This window comes from Lactuca sativa, chromosome 5 (genome assembly GCF_002870075.4).
Source record: "Lactuca sativa cultivar Salinas chromosome 5, Lsat_Salinas_v11, whole genome shotgun sequence".
Taxonomy (NCBI): Eukaryota; Viridiplantae; Streptophyta; class Magnoliopsida; order Asterales; family Asteraceae; genus Lactuca; species Lactuca sativa.
The window spans coordinates 343,517,243-343,538,355 of record NC_056627.2 but is presented as its reverse complement, the minus strand read 5'-3'; the positions used below and the strand labels follow the sequence as shown (position 1 = coordinate 343,538,355).

General features: G+C 37.4%; 1 protein-coding gene across 1 annotated transcript; it reads left to right on the top strand.

Moving 5' to 3' along the window:
- The first annotated feature begins 3,189 nt into the window (after positions 1-3,189).
- Positions 3,190-6,947, top strand: LOC111892811 (protein NRT1/ PTR FAMILY 8.2). Its single transcript, XM_023888855.3, has 5 exons — positions 3,190-3,366; positions 4,000-4,195; positions 4,347-4,564; positions 4,650-5,203; positions 5,950-6,947. The coding sequence occupies exons 2-5, from the start codon at positions 4,057-4,059 to the stop codon at positions 6,776-6,778; spliced, it is 1,740 nt and encodes a 579-aa protein (XP_023744623.1). The 5' UTR covers positions 3,190-3,366; positions 4,000-4,056; the 3' UTR covers positions 6,779-6,947.
- Positions 6,948-21,113: the final 14,166 nt, after the last annotated feature.

Here is a 21,113-nt window from a genome sequence, read left to right as displayed (position 1 = left end):
CATAAAAGCCAACTCATGGGACCAAAATCATACAAATCTATAGGCTATCCTAGATCTAACCCAATGAATCATAAATGTTAGAACTGTATACCTCCTGAAGTTAGCAAATGAGATGCAAGCTCTGGATCTTCAAGCTTGAGCCATACCATTCCACATTTATAGACTCGTCCTTCTTCAAGATGCACCAAAACACACAAAAGGCTCAAAATAAGCTCACAAGGGATTAGGGTATCAAGTTGGCTGTTTGGGAGAGTGGAGGCTGAGGATAAGGAAAGCCTTAAGGGAGTTAATGTCTTTAATAGGTCCACAACCATAAAAAAGTAGGGTTTCGAACCAGAGCACCTACGTGTTTCATACACAAGGGTACGCCCCTGCATAGGGCTTTAAATTCCCGCGCCCACTTTCCCTTTCTACGCCCTACATAGAGAACTACCTACACACCGTGTAGGACCATATTTGCAAGAATTTTATACTTTAAGCTATAAATTAAAAGTACCTACAAATCAGGTGTTACATAAGGGATCCTACCAATTTGAAAAAATAAGGGTGGAGGCTAGGGTTTGAAGAACCCTACCCATTTTCGAAAATTTTAAGCCTTTAGGGTTTAATTTCCATAAACCCTAATTTTGATCAATTCATTTTTATGCACAATCAAATAGAAAACAAAGGCTCTAATGTCATTAATGGGTTTTCTAGGTTATAAAAATTCATGTGGCGTAAAAACACTTAAACCTTTAAGTTCACATGCAACCTAGAAATGATCTATGTTTTCTCTATTGATAGCTATAAACTATGAATATCAAGAAACCCTAGGAAACTCTGGTATAATAGAAACTACAAGAGGGATTAGAGTTACATACCTTTTGATTACTATATCAATTAATCAACCAAAATCTTCCTTTGAGTTCTTTGGAAAGCAAGCACCAAAAACTTGGATGCCTCTAATGGCTTGTACCTAAAACCCTAGCAACTAAAAGACTTGAGAAAAGAGGAGGCTTAGAGAAATTTTTGGCTCTTGAGGATTAGAAGAAGAGGACGGAAATATAATACCCTAGGGGTCTTTTTTATAGCAAATGAGGAAGCCTTAGATAACCATAATTTGAATATAATAATAATAATATCTTAAATTAGGTAATTATCCAACTCCTTAATTATCCAATAATATTAATCTAGAAACCCTAAAACACATTGCAAAATTCGTCCATGCATAGAAGGTTCTAGAAAACCTATCTTGCTCGATTATTGAACAATTACAGCTCAGTCCATGTACTTGTAATTAATTCTAATTTATTTCTGATTAGTTCTTAATTAATTATTACTATTTCTAATCAATATCTTTTTTGTTACAATTTATTAATCATATAATAAATTAACAAATCAGTATCTCTCTCTAAAAGTCATTCTATTTAGTTACCGCTTATGAGGGCAACCCAAGAAAGGTTTTTTTTGTCTAATTCAAGAATATGCCAATTTATTTACTGGCTTGGACACCTTTATCCAACATTTTAGGTTGCGGGGCTGCCTCCCCCCCCCCCCTATTTATCTTGGAGTTGTTATTGGCGCTAATATGAAGCTTAAGAAGAATTGAAGACCTGTCATTGATAAAGTTCAAGGTAAGCTTTCGGTTTGGAAATCTAAAGCCCGTTCTTTTGGTGGCAGATTGACTTTTGTGAAATTAGTCCTTGGTAGTATGCCTTTGTTCTATTTTCGATTTTTAAGGCTCATCCCTTTGTTTTTGATTTACTAGAAAAGACTCGTAGAAGATTCTTATGGAGAGGGTCGGAGGAAAAAATAAAATTAGTCGGGTTGCTTGAAAACATGTTCTCGCGGATAAAGAAATGGGTGGGCTTGGTGTTGGTTCCCTCACGAGCCTTAACATCTCCTTATTATGTAAATGGATTTGGAGATTAAAACAGAGAACCCTTCCCTATGGCAGCAAGCTATCTACAGGATCTATAATCTCTCCCGCAAGCCTATCTCCAATCTTTCCAAACGTTCCATTCCAGATGTGTGGAGTAATTTGGTGAGGAGAATGAACTTCTTGGAAGAATTTGGCATTGATTTTGCGGATTTTTGTTTCCTTCAAAATTGGATCAGGTTGCAAGACTCTTTTTTGATTGGATAACTGGACTGGAGGGGAAACTTTAGCTACTCGATTTCCTTTTTTTTATTTACACTGGACAAACGTAAATCTTGTTTTCTTATTGATAGGTTATCATCCCATGGTTTTACTTGGGCTTGGAAGAAAAACCCCAACCTCCGGTTGGAGGTGCAGGAGTTGGGTTATGTGGTACTTGATGGGTGTGTCCTATCCATGGGATCCAACACTTGGAGGTCCAACCTTTCTAAGGACGGGTTGTTTTACGTTCATTGTATTCAAAAGCTTATTGACTCTAAGATTACTATTGCGGTTCCCAATCCGAAACAGTTTGGATCCATTAGCCCCTCTTAAAGTTGTTTGTTTTGTGTGGAGGGCTAGTATGGATCATATCCCCTTTTTCGTTGCCCTTTCAGACGAGGGCTTAGAGTGGCTTCTATCAAATGTCATTTGTGTACTAATGGGGATGATGAAACGGACCTCTTGCTTCTTAATTGTGATTTTGCTAAGGAAGTGTTTAACTGAATCTTTCGGTGGTGTAATGTTCCCTCTAACGGTTTCGTTTTGGTGTCAGACGCTTTGAACTTTGCTGCTAAATGGGGGAAATGCCCTAAAAATGAAGGATCCTTCTCTCCATCTTGTATGAAGCTTTTTGGAGTATTTGGAAGAGTAGAAATAATAAAATCTTCAAATTGGTTCACACCTCTTCCACCAAGTTCGCGGATGACATCATGATTATGGTGCTTGGGTGGGTTAAGTAGAGAGGTAGTTTGAGAATTGTAATTGGACCAATTGGTGGTGTTCCTTTTTAGCATCATCATCATGTAACTTTAGTTTGTTGTTCGGGGTTGGTGTCGTTTCGATCATATTGGTTTTTTGTTTGTTCGTTGATAGTCTTTTTCTTGTAAGGCTACAACCTTTGTTCTTTTTATTTTATGTTATTTTTAAATTTGGCAAAAAGACAAAAGGAATAATAATGAATTATGGATTAAACAATAACCACTTGCCATATTTTTAAAAAAGAAAATTGTAATATTTTGGAAACTGAAATAAAAAAAACATTAAAGTCGTGAGAGAGCATTAAAATCTTTTGAATCTTCTGCCATAGACACTTAAGATTCCTCGGTCATCAATACAGTATGATAAAGAAAGGGAAGTGGAAATCAGTTCTCATTATTTATCACCAATTTCTCTCTTGATAAACCCTCTCCTCAAAACATTTTCTCAGTAGAGTGTTCTTAATCCAAATGAAACTTCCATTAATTCAGGTACACCTTCACCTCTCTATCATTTTTCACCTTAAATTTCTTCTCTTTCTTGTTTAGGATTATGTTTTAGAAAAAGGGTTCTTGATTTTGAACTTCAGTGTTAATGAATATAACAGATTCCAAGTGTTTTCGATATTTTTCTGGTTAGGGTTTGGTTTCTTTGTTGCTTATCTGGTTTTTTCTCCTTACTCAATGGAAATTTGATTTACAATTCGTGCTCAGTTTTTGGTATCAAATATTTCATTTGGATACTCATTATATTGATTTTGTAAGAAAAACTATGGGATCCCATCCTAGTATTGCTCGCTATTGATGTATATCTATTGCGAATTTTTTTAAGTTTCATGAATGAAATTGCAACATTTCCGTTTTATGGAAAGTCTCCAAGTTAGAAATAGTTAAATATATATAATTGATTTTATCTTGACTACATCGACTGGGATTGATTTGGGATCACAAGATTCTTTTTCTTTTTTTCTTTTTTTATTTTTATCTTTCTTTTCAAAGTGAATCTTTTTAGGAAGAAGTACATGTTGTAAAGTTTACTTAATTTAGATTTATTCCTGACATTGATTATTTGGCTTGCCATCTCATCGTTGCTGATTCTTGCGCATTTTTCCTATAAATTTGCAGATAATTGAGAATTTCTTGCGAATCTAACCCGATTTAGGGTTATAAGAACTCTAAATTATGGCTGAAATAAGAGATGCATCCACTAAGGTCGATACAGAAGAAGATATATACACTAAAGATGGCACAGTTGATTACAGAAACAATCCTGCTAACAAGAACACCACAGGAACTTGGAAGGCGTGCCCTTTTATTCTTGGTATATCCTGTTATCTCAATATTCAATTTTGACTTTAGAGAGTCAAACTAGTACCTCGAATAGATAAATTTGAAGCAACTTATCTTAAATTTTGTAATTTCCAAATTAATCCTGCTAAAAGACCATTTTGACGATTGATTATGTTTAACAGGAAACGAATGTTGTGAAAGATTGGCATATTATGGAATGAGCACGAATCTTTTGCTTTATTTCAAAAATAACCTTCATCAACATAGTGCGACCGCTTCCAAAAACCTCTCGAATTGGTCCGGAACTTGTTATATCATGCCATTGCTAGGGGCATTTCTGGCAGATGCGTATTTAGGCAGATATTGGACCATTGCCATCTTCTCTATCATATATGTTATGGTAAACTTTAGATCCCTAACTTTATTTATCCACTCTTTAAAAAGAAACACTCATATATAGCTTACCAGATCTTTGTGTTTTCTAGGGAATGACTTTGTTAACAATATCAGCATCAGTTTCGGGACTTAAGCCAACTTGTATCTCAAAAGAGAATTGCCATGCTACCGATATAGACATTGCTTTAACCTTTTTATCATTGTATCTAGTGGCCCTAGGAACTGGGGGGATCAAACCGTGTGTCTCATCCTACGGTGCAGATCAATTTGATGATGCGGATGAGGTTGAAAAGAAGCACAAGAGTTCTTTCTTTAATTGGTTCTATTTCTCAATTAATATCGGTGCATTAATTGCATCATCACTTCTTGTTTGGATTCAAGATAATGTGGGTTGGGGTTGGGGGTTTGGGATTCCGGCTGTGGCCATGGCAATTGCGGTTGGGTCGTTCTTTTCCGGTACTCGATTGTACCGGAATCAGAAGCCAGGTGGAAGCCCGTTGACCAGGATTTGTCAGGTCATCGTGGCTTCCTGGAGGAAACGTAGGGTCAACGTGCCTGAGGACACATCGGTTTTGTATGAGACCACCGATGCAAAGTCTGCTATTGTTGGAAGCCGTAAACTTGACCACACCAAAGATTTTAGGTAATCAAATTATGGGTATCAACAAATAAAGTGTTGTCGGGATAAATTATGCGTCCAAAAATCATAAAATTATTTGAGGAAATATATCAAAGCAAGTTTTAGTTATAAAATTATTTGAGGAAATATATCAAAGCAAAATTTAGAAAAATAGAAAGTAGCTACGACTATATTAAGGTTGTGTTTGGCGTGCCACAGTTGGCTAGCTGATAAGTTAGCTTATTTTTCAAGTTTTTTTAAGTTGTCATGTTTGATATACCAAAAAGTAATTTATAAGCTAGTTTTTTTAAGAAAACTATTTAGAGTTCAGACTAGTTTTTTTAGGAGTTTTTTAGAAATTTTCAAATATATTCTTAATTATTATAAAAATCATATTTTTTTTAAAATATCGTTTTATGTTATTTTATATTAGTTTTTCAGCTATTTTTTTTTATCAATTGTCATTTTTTATCGGTCATAAACTATCAACTAGCTTTTTAAACTTTTTTCAAATATATTCTTAATTATTATTAAAAAAATTTAAAAATTTTAAATATTATTTTATGTCATTTTATATCATGCGGTTAGTTCAACTATTTTTATCGATCGTTGTTTTTTATCAGCTAAGTTATAAACTATCAACTAACTTTTTAGTTATTAAATCGAAAATAGTCTAAATAAAAAAATAAGAGTATTACACAAACTTTGTGATTTTCCCAAAAATATAAATCAATTTAGTAATTCTAAAATGTGTCATCGTCTTCTTGTAGTTTCTTGGACAAGGCAGCAATGGAGTTGCAGTCGGATCATGTGAAGGAATCCGTAGACCCATGGAGGCTTTGCACGGTGACCCAAGTGGAGGAATTGAAATCCATCATCAAACTGCTTCCGATATGGGCCACAGGTATCATCTTCAGCGCCGTTTACAGTCAAATGAGCAATCTCTTCGTTCTTCAAGGTTCTTACATGGACATCACGATCAACAACTTCGAGATCCCACCAGCATCACTCAGCATATTCGATACCCTCAGTGTAATTTTCTGGGTCCCGATTTACGACCGGATGATTGTACCCTTTGCCCGGAAATACACCGGCCACAAATCAGGAATCACCCAGCTTCAACGAATGGGAATAGGATTAGTAATTTCGATCTTCGCAATGGTATCAGCTGGTGTTTTGGAAGTAATCAGGCTCGGGATTGTGCGCAGAAACAACTATTACGATTACGAACACATACCCATGTCGATTTTCTGGCAGGTTCCGCAGTATTTCTTGATTGGGTGTGCGGAGGTGTTCACATTCATCGGACAATTGGAGTTTTTCTATGATCAAGCGCCTGATTCGATGAGGAGTTTGTGTTCTGCTTTATCGCTCACGACTGTTGCGTTAGGGAATTACTTGAGTTCATTGTTGGTGACGATTGTGATGAGTATTAGTACGAAAGGAGGGAAACCAGGGTGGATACCGGATAATTTGAATCGAGGGCAATTGCAGAATTTCTTCTGGCTTTTGAGTGTTCTAAGTGTGTTGAATCTGGGAGCTTATCTTCTTGTTGCTAAATGGTACACTTACAAGCGGCCATTGGGGACTCTTCGTTAGGAGGTATAGAATTGGTTTGTGGGAGGGTGTGGTTTGAACTTGTCAATTTGATGTTTGTTTAAGTTTCTGAAGCTTTTGTGTGCGTCGATTGTCATTGTAATGGTAAAGGTAACCAACAATAATGGGTGATATGAATATCAGAATATGATAAAGGAATGAATTACAAGAATTTGATGTTGTTGCTCGAATATGCATATTGAATCCTCCCAACTGGGCTGGAGTTGTAATCGAATTGGTTTTAATGGAGTCTGCTTAAGTTGGTGGAACACCTGGTGCTTAACTAAATAACTTGGAGAAAGCGTCATTCATTTAGTCGATTAAACAACGGATACTCGCAAATTTGACTGCATGTTTTTTCTTAGGATAATACTAAAAAACTAAATAATTTCAACTTCACAAAATGAGCACCGAATTGAAATGGTCAAATGGGTTGTCTCGGACCCAATAACTGATGCATACATGTCCATTTAAATGATCTTTTTAATAAAAATCTGAAATGTGGTAACCAACATTTCCTAGAACAATGTTTTGGATATTAAATAGAATATGTCCAATAATCTCTTTGACTGGATAGTGAAGTATACAGCGAAATACATACATCAGTAGTTGAGTACAAGGCCATTTGTCCCGAGAGACAACATTATGAAATAGACTTGCACAAAATGACCGGTCTCGGACCGAACCAGAAAAAAGACCTAGACTGGACCGGTCTAAAACAAGATCGGACCGAAAAAAGACCAGCTCGAGACCGTCCAAGACCAGTCCAAGAAAAAACGGACTGTTCTGAGACCAAAGAAAGAAAAACCGGACTATTCTGAGACCAAAAAAAGACTGACCATTCCGAGACCGACACAAGACCGGAGACCGACCCGAGGCCGAGACCGATCTCAAAAAAGACCGGAAGCCAAAGTTAATAAATATATATATTTTTGTTTAATTACACAATTTTTAATCACACTATCTAACTTGATTTCTTTTTTTCTTTTATTATATTTTAGTGTATTATTTTTAATAAAGTTTAAATTATCATTTTGGTGTTAATCATACATTTGTTAAAGGAAAAACTCGAAACCGAAACTACAAAATCAACAAATACCAAAACAAGGCCGAAAAGACCCGAAAACCGAATCAAAAAATGTGCAAAGGAAGACTGCGAGACCGAACCGAAAAAGACCAAGACCGATCCCAGAAGAGATCGACCGAAAGAGACAGAAAAGATTGGACCGAAAAAAGACCGACACGAGACCGGACGTGACCGATCCTAAGAAGGTCAGACTGCGCCGAGACCAACCACAAAAAGACCGGACCATTTCGAGATCGACTCGAGACTGGTCCAGGACCGCAAATGTGTAGGTCTACTACAAAAGAGGCTACACATTTGGGCTAATACACACTAAATACAAATATGCTAACATCCTTCACAGTTTGATTGGGAGGAGATTGACTAATACACACTAAATACAAATATCCTAACATCCCTCGCAATTTGATCGGTAGGAGATTGACTAACATTCAAACTAGAACGGAAATCCGTGAATAAACTCTTAGGAAGACCTTTGGTGAAGATATCGACATATTGAGCGGTGGATGGAACGTGAAGTACGTAAATATGGCCGAGAGCAACTTTGTCACGAACAAAGAGAATATCAATCTCGATGTGCTTTGTCCTTTGATGTTGAACCAGATTGGAGGACATATAGACCGTGCTAATGTTGTCACAATAGACAATGGTTGCCGTAGGAGTAGGACAACATATCTCAAGTAAAAGATTATGGATCAAAGACATCTCTGCAACAGCGTTGGCAACGCCGTGGTACTCGACTTCAACATTGGATCAGAAGATGCAACCTTGTCTTTTGGAGGACCATGAAATGAGGTTGACCACGAGAAATACATAGTATCCAGAGGTAGATCGATGAGTGACTGAACATCCCCAGTCAGCATCCAAATAAGCAACTAGAGACTCAGTGGGGTGGGGGTGGGGGCATGTATCTGAAGTCTGTGATCTAAAGTACCCCGTAAGTACCGAAGAATCCTTTTTAGAGCATGAAGATAGGGCCCACGAGGATCATGCATGTACATACATATTTGCTGGACAACAAATGCAATGTCGGGTCTCGTGAAGGTGATATACTGGAGCACTCCCGCAAGACTACGGAAGGAAGTAGGATTCGCAACTAGAGAACCGATGAAGTCCAATTTGTAATCTGGTTCGACAGGAGTACGATAAGGATTACAGTTACCATGTTGGCTCGGTTAAGTATCTATGTCGCATACTTTTGTTGAGATAAGAAAAGACATGTAGATAAGCGAACAACATAGATACACAAAAAATAGTTAAGCGACCCAACATCTTTCATGGCAAACTCATGGTTGAGTCTGGTTGTGATTTTCTAAAGAAGACCTGTAGAAGATGTTGTAAGAATAATATCGTAAACACACAATAATAAATAAGTTGTCTCCTCAGCAGTGTGCATGATGAATAGAGAAAGATTTGTACGATTTTGCTAAAAACCAACTGTTAGGGCATGTTGAGCAAAACAGTGGTACCAGGCTCTCGAGGCCTGCTTCAGGCCATATAAGGATCAATCAAGGTGACATACATGATTTGGGAATTGAGTGTCTTGAAAACCAGGCGGCTAATGCATATATACAATCTCCTGTAAATGGTTGTGAAGAAACGCATTCTTTACATCAAGCTGGTGACTGTGTCAATGTCTCGAGACCACAATACTGAGAATACCGTGTGTCACAACTAGGAATTTTGATGCTTTGTAACAACAACAATGATAACATTTGTGAACCAAAAATGTGAAAGCATGTATGATGCTTATTCAATAACAATAAAACTTCCATCAAACACTCTATACAAGCACTTCAAATAGTCAACAAAGAATTGGAAACCCAAGAAATCCCGGTTTAAGTCCATTATGGACTAGGACTTCCTTATCGGGCCTAATGGGCCAATATGTATCTAATTTGACTATTATGGGCTTAGAACTCTTATATGGGCTCTAAATGGACCCGCTTTCATGAAACTTAACATTTTGGGTCATAATAGATCTAAAATGGACTAGTTAATCTTTAATGGGCCTTATTGGGCCACAACAAATCCAATTAGCTTTAATGGACTCAAATCCATTCCTTTATGCTAGATTTGGGCCATGAATCGCCTCCAAGGACCAATTGGGCCGAAAACCATCAAATTGGGCCTCATACTATAGAAATTAAGCACAAAAGGCCCAAAACACTTCTTCTCTCTCTCACTCTCGACCCAAAGTAAAAAAAAAAATTAATGGAGGAATTAAGGGGAAGATGACACCTCACCTTTGTTTAGGGGACAACCAAGCTTAGTATACAACATACAACAATGTAATCACATGTATCTATGCAAAATCCCTCTTTTTCTTCCTCCTTCCCCTACTCTCGGCCGAAACCAACTCAAGACACATCCACACACTCTCAAAAATCTCTCTCAAACACATAAGAACACCCTCCTTCTTTTCATCCAAATTTTCGAGAATTAGATGCATTCCAAGGAGTTTTTCATTCAAAAATCATTTCAAGTTACAAATCTTTGGTAAGTTCTTACTTAAATCCAAAGTTTAACTTCTATACCTCATCAAAAATCATCTTTTAATTCATTCAACTTCATGATCATACTCCTTAGAAGCAATCTAAGCTCAAGGACTTCTAAAGAAGCTTGTTAGGCCGAAATCTTCTCTCAAATCTTCATCAAAACCAAATCCAAACCTCAAGATGAGTTCATACCCCTCTATTTTCGGTTTTTATATGTTTTATGGGGGAGAATACAAGTAAAATGTGTAGATCTATGTGTATTTGTATGTTACGTGTGATTTCTTGTGTATATGTGGTAAATATGTGCCAAAAATGAAAGATATTTCGAGATCCATAGTTCATGAGGGAAAAATATGTGATCTAGGATGTATTAAACATAACTAGTTAAGAAAATCTACCATATAAGGGTTAAAACAAACAAGTTACAACATAAGACTCATTATTGGCTTATTTTTGTCATATAAGCAAAGGTTTGGGAAAATATTGTCATTCACGTTTTTCTTAAGGACTAAAAGAGTCAAAACAGTAAAAATGAATGTTTTTATGAATATCATACTCTTTTAAGGGCTAGAAATGTAATTTATAGCTTAATGGGCCCAATGAGCCAAAACTTGCGAAAATTACAACCTTCAAGGGGCTGAAGTGATAAACTTCTCAAAACAGGGGGTAAAAGGGTGAATAAAACAATTTCAGTGGTTAAAATGATGTAATTTCCAAACAAGGATTAAAATTGTAAACTTTTCGGATTTTGGGCCAAAATTGTAAAAGTTGCAAAAAGTTTGGGCTTTAACCGAAAAATACTTTTCTGGAAGGGCTGAAACTGCCAAAGAATAAGTTTTGAGCTAAGAATATCACTTGAACAAGTCTTTGGGTCAAAAGTGTCAAGAAAATCTTTTAAGGGCTTAAAATGTCTCTTTATTTTGTATAAAGGACTAAAATTGTCAATTTTACCAAAGAATGGTTGAAAGGGGTTCAAACCAAGATTTTGAGTCAATTATTTTATTTTTAAGATATTTGAGTTAAAATAAAAATATCAAACTACAATTCATGAAAATGGAAAGATGAAAATACGTATAATTCCAAACATCGTTAAAAATAACCGACCGACCTTGTTCTGGTCCGAAATTAACAATCACCCAATCAAACTTTACAACAATTAAACTATACCTAAAACAAGTAAACATTCAAATATTTGGGCTTGAAAGTTCCAATCATGCTTGTTGGGCCTTTGTGACCCATTAACATGATTTTTGGGCCCAAGGGATAATAATAAATGTTATTGGGCCTTCTATGACCCAATTTCATATTTAAGGGACCCTCAATGGCTTTTAAGTGCTATTGGGTCTTAGTGGCCCATTAGCATTGCTAGTAAGGTCCAAGTAAATCAAATGCGAAATGGGCCAACGTGTCCTTCGTATACCCAATAGCCATAAATAATTCGGGGGATTAATGGGACCTTGTAATCCTCTTCTCCCCGTTTATTAGGCCTACCTTCAATTCAGTAAACATATACAAGTTTTTAATCAATGATGATCAAATTCATGTTAGATTTAGTTAGTAATAGCAGGCGGCACCTCTATGGGTCGTCTGTAGTCTATAGTTATTGATGGGTTTTGGCCATATGAACATTCCTATGTGCACATACAAACCCTAATGCTTGGATCTAGGTTTCTCTAATTGAACATGCATTGAATCCAAGACTTCTAATGACTATTAGAGTATAATAACATAACAAATCAGATTTGAAAGATTACCTTGAATCACTTGCTTGAATCTTCTTGTCCTTGGAGCTTTAAAGTCACAATTGTCACTCCTCTAATGGCTTACAAACACCAACTAGCAAGAGTATGATTATAGAGAGAGGAGAGAGGAGAAAAAATCGGCCAGGGTTTCTTTAGAGACAAGAGTGTCGATTTCCCTTAACCCCTAGGGTCTATTTATACTAATAAGGCTCATAGGGTTTCACCCTTAAATCCTAATTGGATAACTTAGGCCTTAAGCAATCCAATACCCTAATGATAAGCCTTGGACGATTTTAAGGCCTATCCTAAGCCCTCAAAACTGTCCCCCTTTATCTTTAAGGAATTATAGCCCAAAGTACAACTATCATACAATTGACAGTTTATGCCCCTTTATTCAATTAATCTCTTTAAGTCACCAAATTAATTCCTAATTAATTTATGACTTATATTAATCAAATAATAATAATATTATTCCTTATATTATTCTTATAATATATTAATAATATTTCTTCTCTCATTATAAATCATCCTGTCAAGTTGCTATGGTGAAGGCAACCCAAAAGGACCATGCACAATCGGGTCAAGTACTTGCCTAATATAGTTATAGCCTTAGACACTATTCCAACAGTCTCCCACTTGGATAAGTCTAGTAACTATATACAAGTATAATCCGATTAGCAATCGTAGCTCTCAAAGACGTTGTCAAACTCTGATCTTATCAATCTTGTCCTTTAGATAAGGGATCGTACAGTCCTCTGTTTAGATATCATGCAAACATTTACATGGAACTAATTGTCTAACATTTGGTTTCTCGATCTCAGATTTATTTGACATAGAACTTAATCGAACACATCAATTCAGTTCTGACCGGGCCCGACACATAAGTCAAATCAAATCATCGAGCGGCCGAGATATCGCTTTTACCCTCTTAGGAAAAAAGTAACAGATAAACTTTGACTTATATGCATTTACTTATTCATTAATCAACTATACACAACAAAGCGTTTTATAACATCAAGTTACTGATGCGGTTTCGCATTATCAATGTACAACCAATTAACAAATAACAAACCATATATCTAGGTTTTAAGACCATATGATATTATCGTCTTGCGATCATCCTTTTTATCACATTCCATAAGGTGATTCCAGCAAGCACGGGTTTGTTCCAATGCTCAAAACTAGTTCATAAGCACTCATGAACGTTGCAGCAAACTTTTGCTATGTCTAATACCATTTAGACAATCTACACACCAATTCATGACAATCTTCTTTCATACCTACTTCCAACATATGAACGATTGTGGATAATTTGAATAATTCGATTATTCTTAATAAACTCAATTATTCTGGAAGTCAAAACATGCAAAGTGAAACAATAGTTAAACAATTAACATAAGACGGTAACATTACTCATAAATAATACTCTTTTATTTAATCATCAAATGTTAATTACATTTATCTATTACACGTTTCTTATACTATCTAATCTATACTAATATCATCCTTCAGCCCAATACTCCTAGCATGCTGTGAGTGCTTAACCCTACTCAGTCCCTTCGTAAGAGGATTGGTTGGGTTATCTTCTGATGATATCCTCTTAACCACGAGTTGTCCTTCTTCTACATGATGTCTAATAAAGTGATATTTTCTGTCGATATGTCTAGATCTACCATGATCCCTCAGTTCCTTGGTCAAGGCAACCACTCCTTCATTATCACAGAAAATATCCATGGGCTCCTTTATGGCAGGTACAACTCCAAGATCACCGATGAAGTTCTTCAACCATATTGCCTCTTTCGACGCCTCGCTCGCTGCAATGTACTCTGATTCGCACGTTGAATCAGCTACGGTTTCCTGCTTGGAACTTTTCCAAGTTACTGCTCCTCCATTCAGGGTAAAGACCCAGCCCGACTACGAACGGTAGTTGTCCCTGTCGGTCTGAAAGCTGGCGTCACTATACCCTCGCACCTTCAAGTCATCACTCCCTCCGAGGACTAAAAACCATTCCTTTGTCCTCCAAAGGTACTTAAGGATATTCTTAACCGCAATCGAATGGGCTCTGCCAGGGTTCCCTTGATATCTGCTAACCATGCTCAAAGCAAAGGCTACATCAGGGCGAGTACAAGTCATAGCATACATGATTGAGCCAACTGCGGAAGTGTATGGTACTCGACTCATTTCTGCTATTTCAGCTTCGGTACTCGGACTTTGAGTCTTACTCAACTTGGCATTACTTTGTATTGGTAATTCTCCCTTCTTCGAGTTTTCCATACTAAAACGTTTTAGTACTTTATCTAAGTAAGTGTTCTGACTAAGTCCTATTAGTATCTTACTTCTTTCTCTCACTATCCTTATTCCCAAAATATAGGAAGCCTCTCTGAGGTCCTTCATAGCGAAGCACTTCCCGAGCCAGGACTTAACCTCCTGCAGTGTCGGGACGTCGTTTCCTATGAGTAGTATGTCGTCGACATACAAAACGAGGAAGCTTACTATACTCCCACTGGCTTTGACATATACACATGATTCATCTTCGCTTCGTACAAATCCAAACTCTTTGACTTTCTCATCAAAGCAAAGATTCCATCTGCGAGATACTTGCTTAAGTCCATAAATGGACTTCTCAAGCTTACACACTCTACTCGGATGCTTCAGATCCACAAAACCCTCTGTCTGAGCCATGTAAACATCCTCAGCCAATTTCCCATTAAGGAAAGCGGTCTTGACACTCATTTTCCAAATCTCATAATCATGAAATGCGGCAATTGCTAGCATCACTCTAATAGATTTTATCTTCGCAACTGGTGAGAAGGTCTCATCATAGTCAACTCCGGGAGTTTGAGTAAAGCCCTTCGCAACCAATCGCGCTTTATATGTGTGTACGTTTCCATCCACGTCGGTCTTCTTCTTGAAGATCCACTTGCACCCAACAGTCTTACGTCTGGGTACATTATCAACCAAATTCCAAACTTGGTTATCATACATGGATTGGATCTCGCTGTCCACTGTCTCCTTCCATTTTGTAGACTTCGGGCCTGCCATGGCTTCATTATAGCTTATTAGATTCATCTAGATTTATTAGTGTACCATCACTAATATACGTGTCCCCTTCGGTAGTAATATGAAAACCATAAAACTGGGGTTGAACTCTAACTCTTTTGGAACGTCTAAGAGGTAATGACTCGTCAATCGGTTCAACCGAAGTTTCCTCCTCGGGTTGAGTGCCAGCGGTAGAGGTTCCTTCATCTATCGACTCTTGAATCTCTTCAAGCTCGATTTGCCTCCCACTGTCTCCTTGGATTATGAGTTCTCGCTCTCGGAAAACTCCTCTCCTCGCAACGAAGACAACATTGTCCTTCGGTCTATAGAAGAGATATCCAAAGGATTTCTGCGGGTAGCCGATGAAAATACATCGCTCACTACGAGGTTAAAGCTTGTCGTGAGTATCTCGTCTTATGAAAGCCTCACAACCCCAAACCTTGATATGTGCTAACGAGGGAGCTTTCCCTGTCCACATCTCGTGAGGTGTTTTGGCAACCTTCTTAGTAGGGACTCGGTTAAGGATATGGGCAGCAGTCTCTAAGGCATACCCCGAGAATGAGATAGGTAGTGAAGCACGACTCATCATAGAGCGGACCATGTCTAACAAGGTTCGATTACGCCTTTCTGCCACACCATTCAACTGCGGTGTCCTAGGTGGCGTCAATTGTGAAACTATTCCACACTCCTTGAGATAGTCGTGGAATTCAAGACTTAGGTACTCTCCTCCTCGATCGGATCGAAGCATCTTGATTTTCCTGCCCAATTGATTCTCCACTTCATTCTTGAACTCTTTGAACTTTTCAAACGTTTCTGACTTTTGCTTGATTAAGTAGATATACCCATATCTACTATAGTCATCGGTAAAAGTCACATAGAAGCGGTTCCCATTCTTTGTGGTTGATCTAAACGGTCCACATACATCGGTATGTATGACGTCATTAGATTTAATTGTGTATATACCTGCGAAAGATGGCTTGATCTTTCCTTCCCTGATGGCTTGCAGGTAGTCTGGGCAGCTTCTCTTCCAATGCCCTATTTTATGGCAGTGGTGGCACTCTGCCTCCTTTGGGTTAGGGTTAGGCTTAGCGGGATCAACTTTGGTTCCACTAGAAGAGGAACCATATCGGGACTTTCCCTTGCGGTGGCTCTTAGACGGAGCCTTCCTCTTCTTGCCCAATGGCCAAAACAGGAGCAGCGGGTGGATTGGGAGTGGGTGCAACAAACTTGTCCTTGAGGTTGCTCTCAGCAACCCTAAGGAGACCTTGGAGCTTACTTAGGGTGACCTATTCCTTGTTCATGTGGTAGGTCATCCTAAATTGATTGTAACACGGAGGCAAGGAGTGAAGCACCATGTTGATTGCCAATTCTTCCCCAAAGTCAACATTCAACTTGCGAAGACGATCGACATACCTTTGCATCTTTTGCAGGTGCACGGTTAGAGATTCTCCATGACCCATCTTAGCGGAGATCATGTTAGTGAAGATCTCGTAACGTTCCTGCCTCGCGTTTTGGTGGTATCTCTCCAACAAGTCTTTGTGCATTTCGTACGGATACATGTCCTCATAGGACTTTTGGAACTCAGCGTTCATTGTGGCTATCATGATGTAATGAACCTTCTTCGCATCACGTTCATGAGTCTTAAAAGCAGTCATTTCAGTCGGAGTAGCGATTTCTGGGTTGATCTTCTCGAGCTTCTCATCGAAAACATACTCCTTGTCCTCGCAGCGAGCAATCGTGCGAATGTATCTTATCCATTCGCTAAAGTTCGTCCCATCGAAAGTCACCTTTTGGCAAAGGCTCATCAATGTGAACGAGCTAGCAGCAGCGTTGTTCGCGTTCGACATCTACAAATAGAAAGGACAAAGATAGATTAGAATTTGAATCCCTAATTATCACCCAATAAGAAAAATTAGGGCTAGGATCCAACAACAATATTTACATATTAGAAAAGGGATGCCATAATCTAACATGCAAACAATTTGATGGTAAGTGAATGACGATTCACTAATTCTCCACCATGAAAACATAACTTTAAGTTCTAAATGTATTGAGAATTCCTAGGTTTTAATGAGATTCATTGAAACCTTTCAATGACATGTTTAAATCTCGATATGCCCCTCTCGTTTGTGACTGGGATACCGAGGATCACAAAGTGGGTGTGAATTACCATGCAAATTCACACGGTGCCTTCATTGTAATAATCACCTATTCGATGTGCCGGTAAACCACACACGCTCCATCGAACTATGATAAACAATGAATCACCCTTTGCCACCTTTGCTTAGAACCAATTAGTGTGTCGGTAAACCACACATGCTCCACTAACTTCTTAGCAAGGGTGAAAAGTGTAATTTCATAGGATTGCATCAATTCACTTTTCCTAAAGTAACTAGGATTGAGAATTTTTGAAAAAACATGTAGTTACTTTGTATTTCATATTATACTTTTAATGAGGAGATGAGGTTGCCCTATCCTACCCGTTCGGCTAACAAACCTCCACCGATCAAGCAAGCGGTGGGTGTGAGTGTACACCCATTAAGCGCCATTTTATAGGCAACAACCTTATACCCACCTTATAGACCGGCTTCGTGAATGAGGCCTACTAACAGTAAGACTAACATTTTTAATTATACACATATATATATATATATATATATATATATATATATATATATATATATATATATATATATTAATCTTGTAATATTATATTAGTATAGGGTTGAATTTTAAACTTGTAAAATTCTAGGGTTTGAAATTTAAATTGTCTAAATTAAACTTTTAATCACAAAACATAAATTTCAAAACTTGAGGGCAAGTTTTAAACTTTTCAAACATAGGGGATCAAATAACAAATAATCTAAATTCACATTTAATCACATAATTATCTATATTTGATTTATTTAATTATTTCTTGCAAAACAATTTACCAATTTAATTAAAATAATTAATCAATTATCATATAAGGAAATTAATATTTAATTAATTGATGAATATCTTCAATTAGGTCAAAAATATACTCAAATATATCATAAAATCAGATTTATATTGACCTATTAAGATTATGGTAAGTATCCAAAGGATAAACAGCAAGAAATCCCGAAATTAGCTCTTTCTGACGCTCGGACTCGCCGAGTACCTCAATGGACTTGCCGAGTTGAGCCTACTTGCCGACTCCACTATGGGACTCGCCGAGTCCATCATGCATAAACACAAAATTCGAATTTTGCAAGCAACAAACAAGCAACCAATGCATCAATTCAATAGAAACCAATCTAGGCTCTGATACCACTGATGGGTTTTGGCCATATGAACATTCCTATGTGCACATACAAACCCTAATGCTTGGATCTAGGTTTCTCTAATTGAACATGCATTGAATCCAAGACTTCTAATGACTATTAGAGTATAATAACATAACAAATCGGATTTGAAAGATTACCTTGAATCACTTGCTTGAATCTTCTTGTCCTTGGAGCTTTAAAGTCACAATTGTCACTCCTCTAATGGCTTACAAACACCAACTAAAAAGAGGATGATTATAGAGAGAGGAGAGAGGAGAAAAAAATCGGCCAGGGTTTCTTTAGAGACAAGAGTGTCGATTTCCCTTAACCCCTAGGGTCTATTTATACTAATAAGGCTCATAGGGTTTCACCCTTAAATCCTAATTGGATAACTTAGGCCTTAAGCAATCCAATACCCTAATGATAAGCCTTGGACGATTTTAAGGCCTATCCTAAGCCCTCAAAACCGTCCCCCTTTATCTTTAAGGAATTATAGCCCAAAGTACAACTATCATACAATTGACAGTTTATGCCCCTTTATTCAATTAATCTCTTTAAGTCACCAAATTCATTCCTAATTAATTTATGACTTATATTAATCAAATAATAATAATATTATTCCTTATATTATTCTCATAATATATTAATAATATTTCTTCTCTTATTATAAATCATCCTGTCAAGTTGATATGGTGAAGGCAACCCAAAAGGATCATGTACAACCGGGTCAAGTACTTGCCTAATATAGTTACAGCCTTAGACACTATTCCAACAGTTATAATCAAAGTCCTGGAGGGAGAGCGACAGTTTGTGTATAGATCTATACGGGGGTGACTCCCCCACACCTCAGATGTTCGCTACAGTTAGACTCGGCCAGTCTAGGGTGACAAAATCTTAATATCAATTCTGACGTTCGTTTGAATGCCAAGACAGACGAACTAGTCATTATCATGTATGGTTATAACAACTCAAAATTAAACAAATCTAACACTATCCGAGTAATCAGGGAAAATTCATAATTATTCGTCGTGACGGTATAACAATTTGAAAGAATAATATTTTTCTTTATCGGAAAACATCGGGTTTTTCGAGGAAATCAACACCATTCAATTGTATTTTTCAATAACTATAATGAAAAACCTTTCATTTATACACGCTTTGAAATCATTCATGCATAAACCTATGGATCTTCACACTTTGGTATGAATAATTGTCTTTTTCAGAAAATATCGGATTTTCTGGGTTTTATAAACTATACAAACATTTTCAAAACAACCATGCTTATGAACTCACCAACATTCCATATGTTGACGTTTTTCAAAATAACTTGTATTCTCAGGTAACAAGTAGGTCGAGGAGTAACACCAAGTATGTTAGGGTATTATGCTTTTGGAAAAACTATCAAACAATTTATATTATGGATATGTAATGATTAAACAATGTACTTGATGTGAACAATGTCAGTTCTAATGTGTTGATGCATGGTGATGTTTATTTTATGATTCATGTATATTCATTGTGATGATATTCAATTTAAGTCACGCAAGCCCTCGGACGTTTCCGCCGTCTGGTTCGGCGGTGTGACAGCATGCATGGTATTCGCTTTAACAAACAAAATAAATGTCTCATCACAATCAATACCATGTTGCTAACTACGTTCGTTCGCTACTAGTATGGCTTTGTAGCGATATATATATATATATATATATATATATATATATATATATATATATATATATATATATATCTTCATTAAACTTATGGCGAAACAACTACATAGATATGACAATATTGACCCTGGCGGGTTAAGGAACAATATTCCAAGTCTTATTTGAGATAAGTTCACTATACTCGTCGTGCATGTCCTGATGCCAGTTCGGGTCCTCAATAGCCTGCAGGTGTGACTGTTTGATATGGAAAAGGAAGAGACATGAAGATTAAGTTTACGAATGGGTTTGACGAGGATGGGGTGAAGGTGCAGATTTGGTGGGGGAGTGAAAGAAGGTGGAGTTGGTGCAGATGAATTTGGAAATGTGTGGGTCGATCAGGTGAATAGGAAGTAGTAGCTGAGGAAGTATGAAAGTGAAAGGGTAAAGGGCTATCGGATATGTCATCGAGAAAGTCATATGGTGGAGGATCGTTTGGGGTGACGGCTTGGAAGGGAAATGTGTTTTCGTCAAAAATAAAATGACGAGAGAATATGATATTGCAGTTGGAAAGATCAAGGCATCAATAGCCGCGATGATGGGTTGGATACCCAAGGAAAACGCACAATGATGATCATGGTTCAAGCTTGTGAGAGGTGGTGTGATGAAGGAAGAAAGGACATCCGAATATGTGAAGGTGTGTATATCTAGGGTGCTTTGCTAACATAAGCATCGAGCCTCCTGTCTCACAGGTGTTAACGTATCCCTATGGGGAACGTCAAGAAAGAATTCAAACTGACACTGGGCTTGGCCTAGTCTAAAGCCAAGTTCTGGCCTTCGCCAATGCGGAGAGTGCTGATATGGAGGTTAAGGTGCAGAACTGCACCTTAACCCCTTCTTTAGGATGTTTCATCCCAGAAAACGTGGAACCAATCAGAGAGTCCCACTCGCCCATTAGACGATAGCCACGATCTTCATAAACGTTTAGGAGATTCCCTCCCATCCAATGTGGGAATGAGGCAAAAGGCGTGACGAAGGACCC

Excerpts from the sequence above, each read along its gene's own strand:
- LOC111892811 (XM_023888855.3), top strand. The coding sequence starts at position 4,057 with ATGGCTGAAATAAGAGATGCATCCACTAAGGTCGATACAGAAGAAGAT. Across the intron at positions 4,196-4,346 it reads GGCGTGCCCTTTTATTCTTG|GAAACGAATGTTGTGAAAGA; the intron begins GTATATCCTGTT and ends TATGTTTAACAG. Across the intron at positions 5,204-5,949 it reads GACCACACCAAAGATTTTAG|TTTCTTGGACAAGGCAGCAA; the intron begins GTAATCAAATTA and ends GTCTTCTTGTAG.